We start from the raw sequence: 13220 nt of genomic DNA on the forward strand, positions 1-13220 counted from the left end.
AAATATTATATCATTGAAAGACCTCATCACTGGATAATGGAAAAAGTCTGTTTGCATATTTGTTTAACGTAAGAAAATATTATATAGCTCACATAATTTAAATATCACATCACTGGATGATGGAAAAAATCAGTTTGCATTTGTTAATTTAACCTAAAAAAATAGTATATAGTTTGATAGATTTTCACATAATTTGATCCATGTGGCAAGAAGTTTTTTTTTTTTTTCGTAGACCAGTGTTCTCTTCGGCCGTTGTTCGTATACCGTTCCCTGTGATGAAGCTTCGCGTACAAGAGACGCCATGAAATTTTTTATTACGCTCGACTACCTTGCGCTGACGACGAGTAACAATGATTGATTGATATGATCGATCGTAATTATCTCCAACGAAGACTTTTCTCCCTCTCTCTTTCTTTCTTTCTCTCTCTCTCTCTATTTCTCTCTTTCGAACGCGCGGCCAGTCGTCGTGTCGCGATATTATCCGAGTTATTCTCGGTGCATCCAAACTTAATTAAATGCGGACTTTCGCGTGAGACTCCCTCTCGTGCCCGCATCGCGAGACGAATCCACTTATTCCCATTGACTGCTCGCGCGGCTGCTACCATTTCGCGGAGAGATAATCCGAGGAGAGTGATGTAGGAATTAATGTTACATCATGTCGCGAGGGCGGCCGAGCGCGTGGGTATAATTCGGATGTATTTTTGGCTCTATCCGGACGCGGTAGACGTGTGACACGCGTTTCATGCGAGCGGAGAAATGATTTTCTGCGTTGCGCTTGTCGATGCCGACGTCGCGCCACGAATTGATGCAACCGACTATTATAATTGCACGCGCGAGCGAATGGTGTTTCGATTGAAGCCATTTAGAGAGAAACGGCGGCGGCGTCTCCTGCTTGACGCGACACAGAACGAGCATAAACGTATTAGCGTCCGTAATTATCCGCGCCGCTGTTTGAAGTTGTTAATGAGCTGCTTTCGTTATTGTCCCTCATTAAAGCCGCGCGTTGTTAGTCGCAGAAACATTCTCTCGCACGTTCTCTCGCAAGAGAGAAAGCGAGAGAAAGAGAGAGACAAAGAGAGAGAGAGAGAGAGAGGGGGGACAGAGAGAAAGAGGGGAGTGAAAACAAGTGTACGAATTGAGCCATACTGAAAAAGGAATTTTATTATCAAAACGAAAATTTAGTGCACCGAATTACAATTTGATTGAATTGGGATCAATGTTTGGTAATTGCAACCAAACAATTGTATTGCCGCTATATATGTTTTGCTTCCTCAATAAAGCTTGATGAACAATATATCTTTGCTTTCTGTTTCTTTCTCTTTATCTCTTTTTTTACTTAAAGCCAGAAAAAACCTTAAACCACAAAAGGACAAAGAACAAGAAACAGGAAGCAAAGAGTACATTGTAGATTAAGCTTAATAAAATCTGCATTATAATATTTCCGATTAAATTTATGCTGCAATTCTAAATGGATATTTAGTCGAATCGTAATGGCATTTTATTAAATAAACCAATAAAAAAATTATGAACCGATTTTTCATCGGACGTTTCCTGATCGGGTACGAAAATTTATTGGTATTTTGATCGAAAATATCCATTTGTTAATTTTTTATCGAGTAATTTCTCTCAATGTACTATTAGTATGCTGTATTATTTAACAAAAATGTTCTGTCAGTGAATTGTCATGTTCAGTCTCTTTGGAATTGGAGAGAATTTTCCTTAAAAAGACAATTTGTCCGCTGCATTGAAGCTTCGAATTTTGCGCGAGGGAGGTTATGCGTAAGGCTCCCGGAACGATTTCGCGAAAATCTACGGTAATTCCGGCTCTCTCTCCTTTTTCCTGCTCCCTTTTTCCCCCGAGCGTTGCGTCATCGAGTTTATCTTTCGGGAAAATCGGCCGAGCCGGTAGACACGCGAGCGGCGAACTCGCTCGCGAAAGCTTGCAAAGCGCGCTCGGTTGTTATCGCGAGGATAGGGGATAGTTACGTGCCTGCCCCGTTGTGTTCCGCGGCTCACCGGTTGCAAGAAAATATTGCTGTCGCGGCTAACTCCCGACAAACTATTTTTCTACACGAGCCTGGTGCGCGTGTCGTAATAATATCGAGGACGGCTGAAATACCGTGCAATTATTTTCCAGCTGCGCAATAAGCGGGTGCGGTTTGCACGTGGATGAGAAAACAAGAGAAAGGAATAGAGGGGGAGAGAGAAAGAAAGAAAGAAAGAGAGGCAAAGTCGCAAACTCACGGGCGTATCGCATTCGACACTAATTTCGACACTGTAAATTCATCCTTGCGACCAATTACTGATAAATTTTTTTTCGAGTCATCGCCACACGGAAAAAAATAATTCGCTGCAGCAGCAAACTAATTTGCTACGTATGGACAGTTAAATATAATTCGCTGTTAGCTACTTTTTCTTTGCTGCAGGAACCCATATTCTTGCTGTGATAACAAGAAAGTCTGCTTCTACAACAAGAAAAGTGGCTAACGTAGCAAATTTGCTACAGATGGACAACTAAACATAATTTACTGCTTCAACTACTTTTTTGTTGCAGGGAATTACATACAGCGAATTATATTGAATTGTCCATATGTAGCAGATCTTTTTTTTTCGTGCACGTAAAAAGACATTGTTATGATCAATATCTCGTTTTTCCACAGACGGACAACTGGTGCCAACTTTGTGCGAGCTCGCAGCACGATGCGTCGCCTCTCATATCCCCTTCGAGCTGGTGGAGCACTTCTACCCACCGGTACCGGAACAGCTCCAGCTGCGCATCGCCTTCTGGAGCTTTCCCGACAACGAAGAGGATATACGCCTCTACTCATGCCTGGCGAATGGCAGCGCCGACGAGTTCCTTCGCGGAGAACATCTATTCCGTTCCAGAAGCGTGAAGGAACCTTTGCAAATCGGTAAGACAATGTGCCTCGTCCAATGTGTTGGAAACTTCTCTGTTGTTCGTAACACATTGTTGGCTGATCATGAGGAAACACGTGTTTCGTTGTCAGGGTTGGGTAATAACTAGGTGATCAGTTAAAAGTTAAGACGCGCGCACGTTAACAAGTTAATATAATTGTTAAGCTAATTTAATTAATTCTAAACGAGTCAAGTATTTAACTTAGTTATTTTTTTAAACGTTAACTTTAACTTATTAACATTTTTATATAAGTTTAAATAATCCATCAATACTTAAATCATTGCGAGATGCTAAACATTGCAAGTGCAGAACAAGAAAAATAAAAAAAATAATGACAAGAGAATTTGTTTGATCTTTCTAAGCATTAATGTTCTCATCTTATATAAAATCCTGAGCACATAACATTAGTATTTTTTTTTATAAAAGCCTACTTTTTTATTAATAATTTGATTTTTTATTATTTCAATCTTTGATTAAAAACCTAAATATGCAGAAAAATATATATCGCTTTACATAATTAACTTTTACCTTTAGTAAATTAATTTAATGTTAACTTTTAATTGAATTAGTTCTTGTTTATATAAAATTTTTAATATAAATTAAGTTTATTTATTATGGCCGTTAGCTTGAAGCTTATATATAATTTAGATTGAAAAAAATTAACTTGCTCAACTCTGTTTGTTGCTGATCGAAACTGACCGCTGGCCGGTCCACGAGTTGTCTCATGTTTTGACAGTAGTCAAAGCAAGGCCCGGGAGCAAGCGTGTGAAACATCAGATCAACAATGTGTTAAACACTTCGGCTCTCAATGATGATGACCGCACGCTAATCGCACCTTTGTGGCGCATCTGAAACAGGATTCCATCTGAACGCCAGCGTGAACCCGCAAATGGTACCGAACGGCGTGCGACCTCAGTTCAACGTTGCCGTGACCTTCGATCGACGGAAAATCACGTCGTGCAATTGCACCTGCTCCTCAACGGCCTACTGGTGTGCGCATGTGGTAGCCGTATGCCTACACAGGATACACATGGTACGGAAAGAGTAATGTTACACTGAAAACAAAACAATTAGGCAGTGAAAAGAAACAATTGTGTTAAAAAGTCAAATGTTGATATTGTGTAAATTTTGTTGAAATTGCACAAGCTGTAGTCGAGTCAAATTGAAGGAAAATCATGTCAGATCGATGATTTAACGTAGGATTTTTAACTACAAATGTAGACAACGATAAGCGCTAAAAAAATTGAAATGTAGTTGTATAATACTGATATCCTTTTTCGGCTACCAAAAAGATGATCTAAATTACTCGATAATATGAGTAATTCCACTTCTGATGAAAAAAATCAAGTAAATTAAACGGCAAATAAATTAACATAATATCTCAGGTCAGTTTCATGGACAAACTTATTAAACAATATTTTGAGATTCTTTTATATAACAAGAGATTAAAGGAACAAAATTTTGTTGAAAGAATCAGACCAATTGATTCGCCATACACAGTTCTTAAATTGAGTTTATTTAATTCGATTTGAGTTATTTTGTGTGTGACTGATATTTTTTTAACTTTTTTTTAACATTTATAATTATTTTAATAATTATTATTTTGATCTTTTGTTACAGTATAGAACAATTAGTAAAGCATATATTGTTTAAAAATATACTTAAAAATTTATTCTACTCATTTATTATATTATTTTATTATATTATTATATTACTTTCATGTATTATATTTTATTGTTTTATTCTTCTCACGAAGAGACAATTATTTCAATGTTGTAACACTCTTTTAGCCAACGCAAGTATGTCTAAGGGCACCGGTCAGCGAGTCTCTGTCGAGATTACATCGGGAACAACTACAAAAGTTTGCCCAGTATCTCATCAGCGAATTACCGCAGCAGATTTTACCTACTGCTCAACGGCTGCTGGACGAGCTACTGTCGATGCAACCAAGCGCTATCAACATTTACTGCGGAGCGCCCGACCCGACCGCAGGAGCCTCCACTCACGATCAAACGTCCTGGTACTTAGACGAGAAAACGTTGCACGATAACATAAAGAAGATCCTCATAAAGTTCTGCGTTCCCGCTCCTATCGTGTTCAGGTGAATATTGCGGACGAGCTCTGTAGATCGCCGATCGAGGTGTATACGAAATGTATTATAGACCGGCATAATAGTTTTCACACATAAAGTTATATACAGTATCAGGTGATTCAAGGCTGCAACGCTTTAACCTCGACGAATTTCGTAACGCATCCTGAATAAAAAACTTGGTTTTTTAGTAGTTCTCAAGAGATATATTTTTCCTATTTGATTCCAAGAGTCGGCGTTGCAAAACTCATCAAGGTAAATGTCGTAAAGGTAAACCTCACCACCTAAAAAGTGTGATAAAACCTCCAATCATCTGTACCATTCTAGAACCTGCCATAAAAAATACATCAGACAAGTAAAATTTCATGTGTGAAGGCTGCTATTACACCGGACTATGTACGATGTCGCGTGACTCGACGTTATTTTCTTCTGCCAACTTTCAGTGACGTTAATTATCTAAGCACCACTGCGCCACCCGCCGCTGCTGAATGGGCCTCGTTGCTTCGACCACTTAGAGGCCGCGAACCAGAGGGGATGTGGAACCTTCTCTCTATTGTGCGTGAGATGTTCAAGCGGAATGACCGTAACGCCATACCTCTTCTGGAGATCATCACGGAGGAGTGCATGGCCTGCGAGCAGATCCTCGTTTGGTGGTTCAACACCAAGGTCGCGTTACTCAACGGCACCGGATACGGTGGCAAACATAATATGAACAGCAACGTCCACGCTTCTCAGCACGCGTGCTCATCCCTCTGCGACGAAATCGTTGTGCTATGGCGATTAGCCTCGTTGAATCCCGGCCTCTCACCAGCGGAGCGCGAGATGTTGCATGCTCAGTTTATGACTTGGCACTTGAAGATTATAGACAAAGTGAGCGGCGCGTTCTTCTATATACATTCGACACGTAATCCTGACAGAGTTTATAACGGGTTTATAACGAGTTAATTGCTTGTCGTCGCAGGTCACCAAAAGCCGTGGCAGTTCTGTGTCGCACAATTCGCACAATAGAAACAACAGCGGTATGCAGAAGGATTCCCTGAAACATGATGTCGCGGTTTTCACGGGATTCAAACCGGCACTTGAGGCTTGCTACCTGGATTGGGATGAGTACATTTTACCTGGGATCACCTACACTGCTGGTAGTAATCCCATGTATCATTGTCCTTTCACCTGTTTCCGACATGTTGGTGACACGAGAACGGAGGTGAATCAGGTCAGTATCATTTTTTCAACAAACTCTTGTTGACTTCGGCTGTGGCTCGACGAACGCTTTTTTTCCTCAGGTCAATTCCAGTTCGGCTGTATTGAATTATCAACCACCGATCTCGCATCATCACAGTCGACGGCCGTTGAACGTCGGTCTGGTCGAATTTAGTTATTTGGACAGACGACGATTGAATCCCCGAGAATTCTCGATGTGCTCGAGAAACGCAGGTGGCGGCGGCGACGGAAATCGCAGCAGCGTTAGTTCCGAAGGTTTCTGTGAGAATGACACCGACATTCCTGACATAACGGAAACTCAAGTCGTGCTCGTCAGCCAAGGTTGCGCTCAGCTGACCAACTGTGGCGACACCGACTCGCAGGTTATTTATTTTTCTCATGCAGTGCTCAAGTTTCGTAATGAATGTTAACGTTGTTTTCGCTTACGTTAACGTATTTCCTCATATCATATCGCGCATTGTTTCAGGAGGGAGGTGGCAGCGAGTCGTCTTCTAATTGCAATGTCAGCTTGAAGGATGCTCAAGACTCGGACAATCCCCGCTCAAACGCATCGTCCGAGATAAATAGTGATAGTAACGACAGTAGTAATAACAAAGTCGTTTGTGAGATTGACTGTAGTAGTATGAATCTCCCGGAGAATTGCGACAAGTCGCACGTGCATGTCTCTAAAAACACCACCGTCAAGAGTGAACAAGAATCTGATCAAGAGAAAGAAGCCAGACGGCCGTTCAAGGACGAGAATCTCTCGTCCAGCAGTGATGGTCACTCCGGCGATGAATATCATGTATATTATTATGATCCGAAGACCGTGACCAGCAGCAGTGGTTTGCCAAGCAAATACGTGAAAAGCAATACCCACACCACGACTATTCCGGACGCTAGTACAGTTTTAGATAATTTGAAGAAGATCGAGGACCCATGGGACATACTGTTCTCGCGGGCGGAAGGACTCTACGCTCACGGTCACACGAGAGAGGCTTGTATTCTTGGGGTACAGCTAGCCGAGGAACTCTTGGCTAATCCGCCCGACCTCATGATCGAGGGACCGCCAGCGCCGGTGAAGAGCAAACGGAAAAAGGTAACGTCTTTACAAATGGAGAGAGACTACCCGCTGAATCAATGCGGCGCAATGTTAAGCCAGCTAATCATGTAATGACGTTACAGCAACACGTGAATCCGGCGTCTCACCAGTTAACGTGTCTCGCGTCGGCGACTCTGGCGAAATGCGGATTCTTATGCACTGTATTGGCCGAGAATCCGGAACATCACAATCTGGCGTTTCGCGTGGGCCTCTTCGGCTTAGAAATGGCCAGGCCGCCGGCAAACACGAAACCGTTGGAGGTAGGATCAGGTTTAGGAGTTGTAGGAAATGAATTCTGTTGTGTTCACTCAGGATTAATCGTTACTTTCCATTTAACCAGGTCAAGTTGGCTCATCAAGAGAGCGAATTAGTAGTGTTATTAAAAAGAATTCCCTTAGGACCGGCGGAATTAGCTATGATACGACAGAGAGCAGAACAGTTAAGGGACGGTGTTATGCGATCGAGAGGACACGCACTCTTGCCCATCATGCTAGCTAGTTTCATATATGACGCGCTTGACGTACCAAGTATGCAATAACTTTGATTCATATCCTGACTACACACTTAGCGTTAAATGTGATCATTCAATTCCAAGTTATATTTGTCTTACATGTAATTTTACTTTAGTTTGACGATCATTTAACACTAAATGCGTTGTCAAAATACAAATTCTTGTTGGCACCATATTTTCATGCCATTTCCCATAAATAAATTAATTTTAAATAATATACTTTTTAAATTAAATTATACTTAGACATATTTAATTAAAAATTTGTTTATTAAATCATAAGGTCAATCAATCAGGTCAATCTATAAGGTTGATAGAAAAATTAAGATGGAATGCTTCTTAGGAGTGAAATTGCCGGCAGAGATCGATCCGAATCTCGGATTTGACGCGGCCGTAGCTGTCTTGGGATTAAAGGCGAATGTGAGCGAAGCGGATCATCCACTTCTTTGCGAAGGAACACGTAGACAGAGGTAACTTTTGTTAATATTAGCGTGCGTTTGTGTGTATGCGTGATAATATAGATAAAAACACGCAATTTCTTTCTTTCTCAGAGGGGAGTTGGCTATTACTTTACTCGTTCATTACAAAGACGATCCTGTCAAATTGGCTAGAATCATGGACAAATTACTCGACCGAGATGTGCATCAACTAATCAAATCACCCATTCTCAGTAGCTATTATACCTCCAATCCACCTACTAAAAGCGAGGTGAGAAGATCACAAGAAAAACTGTGGTTCTCTTATAATATGAAGTGTTCTCGTGTGATTTTTAACGTCGTTCTCGTAAAAATCGTAGATGTCAAGATGTGTTCACGATGATGAACGCTCGTCGCCTCTTGCCGGGACGGATAACGGTGGGAATGCTGATAATATCGTCGGCGGTAGCAGTAGACCTCACAGCAGCACCAGCGCAGAGCTAGAGAGTGGTATGAGTGCGCTGACTATACAACCGCAGATTGTTCAGCCATCTGTGCCTATTAGAACTAAAGAACGGTATGTGCTTGTGAAACAAATTATACTATAATATTGGGTTAAATAATTTCGGATTTTGCTAGGTAAAATAAGATAATTGTATTTTTATGACAAATTACAATTTTAACGATGTATACACCGTTTTCTACCATCCTTTGTACATACATTGTTTCATAAAACTATAATATTGAAACAACTATTTCATTTTACCTGAAAAGTCCAAAATTACTTATTACACAGTCCAATAAAATATATGTGTTGTGCGACGAGTTGTGTCTAATATCTCTGTTTTCCTTTTTTGTGTCCAGATATAAGAGTAAAAGAGTATATCCGTCTATTCCCAACCAGCCGTCGGAAGCGAGCGCACATTTCATGTGTGAACTTGCTAAAACAGTCCTGGCGAAGGCTGGTGGCACCAGCTCCACTTCATTGTTCCATCAACCATCCACCAGTCAGAATCATCATGGTCCGCATAGAGCGCTTCACATGTGCGCTTTTCAACTTGGCTTATATTCCCTCGGTCTGCATAATTGTGTCAGTCCAAATTGGCTCAGTCGCACATACTCGAGTCACGTATCCTGGATAACAGGCCAGGCGATGGAAATCGGAGCCCCAGCTATCTGGTTCCTCATCGATAGCTGGGAAGGCCACTTGACACCACCGGAGGCTGCAAGTATAGCCGATAAGTCTTCGAGAGGAAGCGACCCGAATATGGTCAGAGCGGCGGCAGAGCTCGCTTTATCTTGTTTACCGCACGCACACGCTCTCAACCCCAATGAAATCCAGAGAGCTATATCTCAAGTATGCACGACGCTATTGAGTTATACTTTACATTCTATTTTTTGTTAATTACATATAGTTTGATTATTACACGATGTTTTATTCTTCTCTTACAGTGTAAGGAGCAGAGTGAAACTATGTTGGAGAAAGCCTGCATCACAGTGGAAAACACCGCGAAAGGTGGTGGTGTTTACCCAGAAGTGCTTTTCCAAGTGGCAAAGTATTGGTACGAGTTGTTTCTCCGGGTAAGTTGAAAGCTTGACGGTGTGCGGATGTGATGTGTGTTTGTCGATTAGTTTATTAAATACGTTTCTCTTCGTGTTCTTTTTTGAACAGCGAAATCCTGGCGGTGACCAGCAGGATGAAGTTCCACATGATCCTTTGCAATTGGATCTCAATGGGGTACTGTTAGTTGAACCGGGGCCTCCCGTGGATTTACCGAATAACCAAATGATGCCGGGGCCGACTCAAGCAGTTGTTGTGACTAGCACGCAACCCCCACCTCAGCCGTACTCCGCTCATCCAACAATTACAACTTTGGCACCTTTAGGTAAAATAAACGAAAATCGCTCTGCTCTTATAAAAAATATCGTCAAACTGTCTCAACATACGTTATTGCAATTTTTTTCCAGGAGTCGGCATGCCGTACGCAGTAGGCCCCTTCAGTTTTGTACATCCTCACCACTCTATCGCCACATTCAGCGGCCCAATGCCGTCTCATCGTGTCACTCTGCCGCCAGCGCCTCCGCACATGCAGATGTACCACGCGTTCCCACCTCATCCGGGACATCCTCAGCATCCGCAACATCCCCCACATCCTCATCATCCACCTCCGCCCGCACCACCACCACCTGGGCCACAGTATTACACTGCACAGCCTCCACCGACGCCAGGAGCTCATCACTTATATCCTATGCCGGTTAATGTAAGCGCGTTATCTTGTTACTTGTTTTTTCACTTCTTTTGGAGAGTTACATTAACTCATATTTCACTCAGGTTCAAGCGGGAGTAGCTGGTCCTCTCCCAGGACAGAATACCTTACCCGGGCCGCCGTTGGTCCAAACACAACCTATAATATCGACTGTAAGAACTCAACCTCAGGTAATTTCCATAGTACAATAAAAGTATAAGATTAACTTCGTGTGTGCGTCTTGTGGTACAAATAAAAATGTTAAATTTGTTGTCGCAGGTGCATAGGCAAAATCAACCGTTCAGTCAGCAACATTTGCGGACACTCGTCTCTGCCTATCGTGTGGGAATGTTAGCTTTAGAGACTTTGGCTCGTAGAGTACACGACGACCGACCTCAGGCTAAGTATGCTCGAAATCCACCGTATGGCGAAGATGTCAAATTCCTGCTCAGAGTCGCGAAGCGTCTCGGTACACAATATATGCATCAGCTCTGTATCTGCGCTGTGAACAGTATCGTCAGTCCCTTCGTTCTCCATCATGTCGCTCTGGAAGCGGCTCAATATCTTGCTAGAAACAATCCGGCGCTCATTTTGCAGCACTTGAGATCTGCCTTATTGGCGCCGCTAGTACACAAGTGCCAACAGATGTTAGTATTGTTCTTTATCAGAACAAAGACCGAGTAACAGATTAGAGTTACCTTTTAAGTCAGAGGCTCTGCCTTTTCCAGTCAGCGCCAAATAACACTTTGTATATTCTTGATTTCAGGTATATTCAGTGTATGCATCAAAAATTGTATCACTTAACGTCTAGCGATTACGAAGAGTTCGCTAGTGTTGTATGCGCGGCCCGGGCTGCTTTCCAGATCAATCCTGAAGGAAATACTCAGTTCAAAGAGTGGCTGCAATCCATTAAAAGGTGAGCGAGTCCGAAATTCTTTATCATGCGATCGAATGCAAACGGAGCCAACAGTATTCGAGCTTATACCGATGTTCTCGATTTTAGATCTCAATCCTGCAATAAAGAATTGTGGACGCAGATTAACACGGCGCTACAACAAACCGGCAAATGACACAGAATCGAGCCAGCCGCGACGTGGCTCACCTCCCTTCCTCCTCATCATCCCCAACCTCCACCACCGCCGCCGCCGCCGCCACCACCACCACCTACGACCACAACTCTCGTGTTGCAGCACCAACACCCCTGTCACTCCCATCCACAGAGCGTCGTATGCGTTCACGGACTGGCCCTCAACCCTACTCTCAACAAGTATGCTTGGGACAAGATCTCGATACCGTGCATCGTCGAGGAAGTGACGCATCAATTGGCGCCTCCTCCTCAACATCAGATGATGGCCGGTATGCCGGGACCGTCCGCGTGGCAAGAACCAACTGACGGCCGTGGTTCTCAAGGGATCAATCCCAGAGACGCTCGAGATATATTTTAAGTTTAGTTAATGTATTTAGATCACAAAGTATTTTAGTTAAGCGTATATAACTTCGAGGATGAGTTAGGTTAGATTAGGTATCACTAAGTCAGCAGTTAAGTATAACAGCAGCCGTGAGTATAAGTTTTAGATATATACGATTCTCTAAAATCTATATAGAGATGATGATGAACGCGCGCCACTGATCTATAGAAGCATCTTTTTGCATAAAGTGATATATGTGTATTATATTAACGGCCAAGAATCAAAATTTACGTATGGACTTGGACTCATGTTAGACACGCAAGGGAATCGTTGGTCGGATCATTTCTTTCATTATCTTTCTAGCCGTGATTAGATAGTGAATTTAATTTTCATTTATAGGTAGAGAATTAATTATTCTCCCGTGTTGTTTTATTTTTGTAAACAAATTTCGAGTATTAATATCGTCTATTTATATATAACGATCGTAGGATCAGATCCGTATGTAAGTAAAGTTTACTTAACGTTACGCCAAAATTTTTATATAGAAGCGAATTTTTTTTAATTTTCTTCTAGTGGCGCTTTAGCGTCTCCTGGTGAGTCGTAACGCCTTTCCCCCCTTCGTTTTCTTCTTTTCTCTCTGTAACCTATTATACTTTGTTTCATTTTTTTTACTGTATCGTAGACTTATGCTATACCTGATCGCAACATATTTTTCGTTAGTCACTATTGACAATCCGTAAACAAAATGATCTCTGTAATTTTAAAATTAAAATAATTTGAGATGCAAATAAAGAAGAAAACACACATTATATACAGCCGACATATCACCTTCAGATTTGAGCCACCTTATCCACCAGGCAACGCCAGTCTCGTGTCCTACGAAATACCATTGATATGTTTACATTCCTTTCGTAGATTTCTTTGGCATGTAAGTGTTGCGCTTCCCGTTTTATCTTGACGATAAAACAGTAGTGTATGAATATTTATTGTTGGTATTCTCACTATTCTCTCAATGACAATTAACATAATTGGTGGCTCGTAAATGATAGCGGTGAACACATCAGTGTTTCTTTCTTTTTTTTTTTCTTTTCTTTATGTTTGTTATGATTTATTCTTAAGACATCTATCATATATTAACATAGAAAAAGAGATAGGGCGATAAAGAGTTCATTGCTTACATTAAATATCTGGTATATATATATATATATATATATATATATATATATATATATACACATATATATATATCTATATATATCTATATATATATATATATATATCTATATATATATATATATATATATATATATATATATATATATATATATATATA

General features: G+C 41.3%; 1 protein-coding gene and 1 long non-coding RNA gene across 4 annotated transcripts in view; one reads left to right on the top strand and one right to left on the bottom strand.

The window, feature by feature from the left end:
• The window catches only part of LOC116844068 (zinc finger SWIM domain-containing protein 8), a 125654-nt gene extending 112947 nt beyond the window's left edge, over window positions 1–12707 (top strand). The window contains exons 2-21 of one of the 3 annotated variants that reach the window (XM_032815177.1): window positions 2661–2912; window positions 3775–3950; window positions 4708–5018; window positions 5450–5876; window positions 5968–6219; window positions 6290–6589; window positions 6694–7305; window positions 7392–7568; window positions 7649–7835; window positions 8100–8286; window positions 8368–8524; window positions 8613–8809; window positions 9097–9589; window positions 9685–9813; window positions 9905–10118; window positions 10201–10493; window positions 10565–10669; window positions 10758–11125; window positions 11245–11394; window positions 11482–12707. In XM_032815177.1, coding sequence (XP_032671068.1) covers window positions 2661–2912; window positions 3775–3950; window positions 4708–5018; window positions 5450–5876; window positions 5968–6219; window positions 6290–6589; window positions 6694–7305; window positions 7392–7568; window positions 7649–7835; window positions 8100–8286; window positions 8368–8524; window positions 8613–8809; window positions 9097–9589; window positions 9685–9813; window positions 9905–10118; window positions 10201–10493; window positions 10565–10669; window positions 10758–11125; window positions 11245–11394; window positions 11482–11548 — 5054 coding nt within the window. In that variant the 3' untranslated portion in view covers window positions 11549–12707. The remainder of the gene's footprint in view (window positions 1–2660; window positions 2913–3774; window positions 3951–4707; window positions 5019–5449; window positions 5877–5967; window positions 6220–6289; window positions 6590–6693; window positions 7306–7391; window positions 7569–7648; window positions 7836–8099; window positions 8287–8367; window positions 8525–8612; window positions 8810–9096; window positions 9590–9684; window positions 9814–9904; window positions 10119–10200; window positions 10494–10564; window positions 10670–10757; window positions 11126–11244; window positions 11395–11481) is intronic. The other 2 variants (XM_032815178.1, XM_032815179.1) reach the window with 2 other exon arrangements.
• The window catches only part of LOC116844075, a 15565-nt gene continuing 10412 nt past the window's right edge, over window positions 8068–13220 (bottom strand). The window contains exon 2 of the long non-coding RNA XR_004377981.1: window positions 8068–11490. This is a non-coding gene — a long non-coding RNA (uncharacterized LOC116844075). The remainder of the gene's footprint in view (window positions 11491–13220) is intronic.

The sequence above is a fragment of the Odontomachus brunneus genome, unplaced genomic scaffold, assembly GCF_010583005.1.
Source record: "Odontomachus brunneus isolate Ranch 3 - 2012 unplaced genomic scaffold, Obru_v1 Obru_scaffold_039, whole genome shotgun sequence".
Classification (NCBI taxonomy): Eukaryota; Metazoa; Arthropoda; class Insecta; order Hymenoptera; family Formicidae; genus Odontomachus; species Odontomachus brunneus.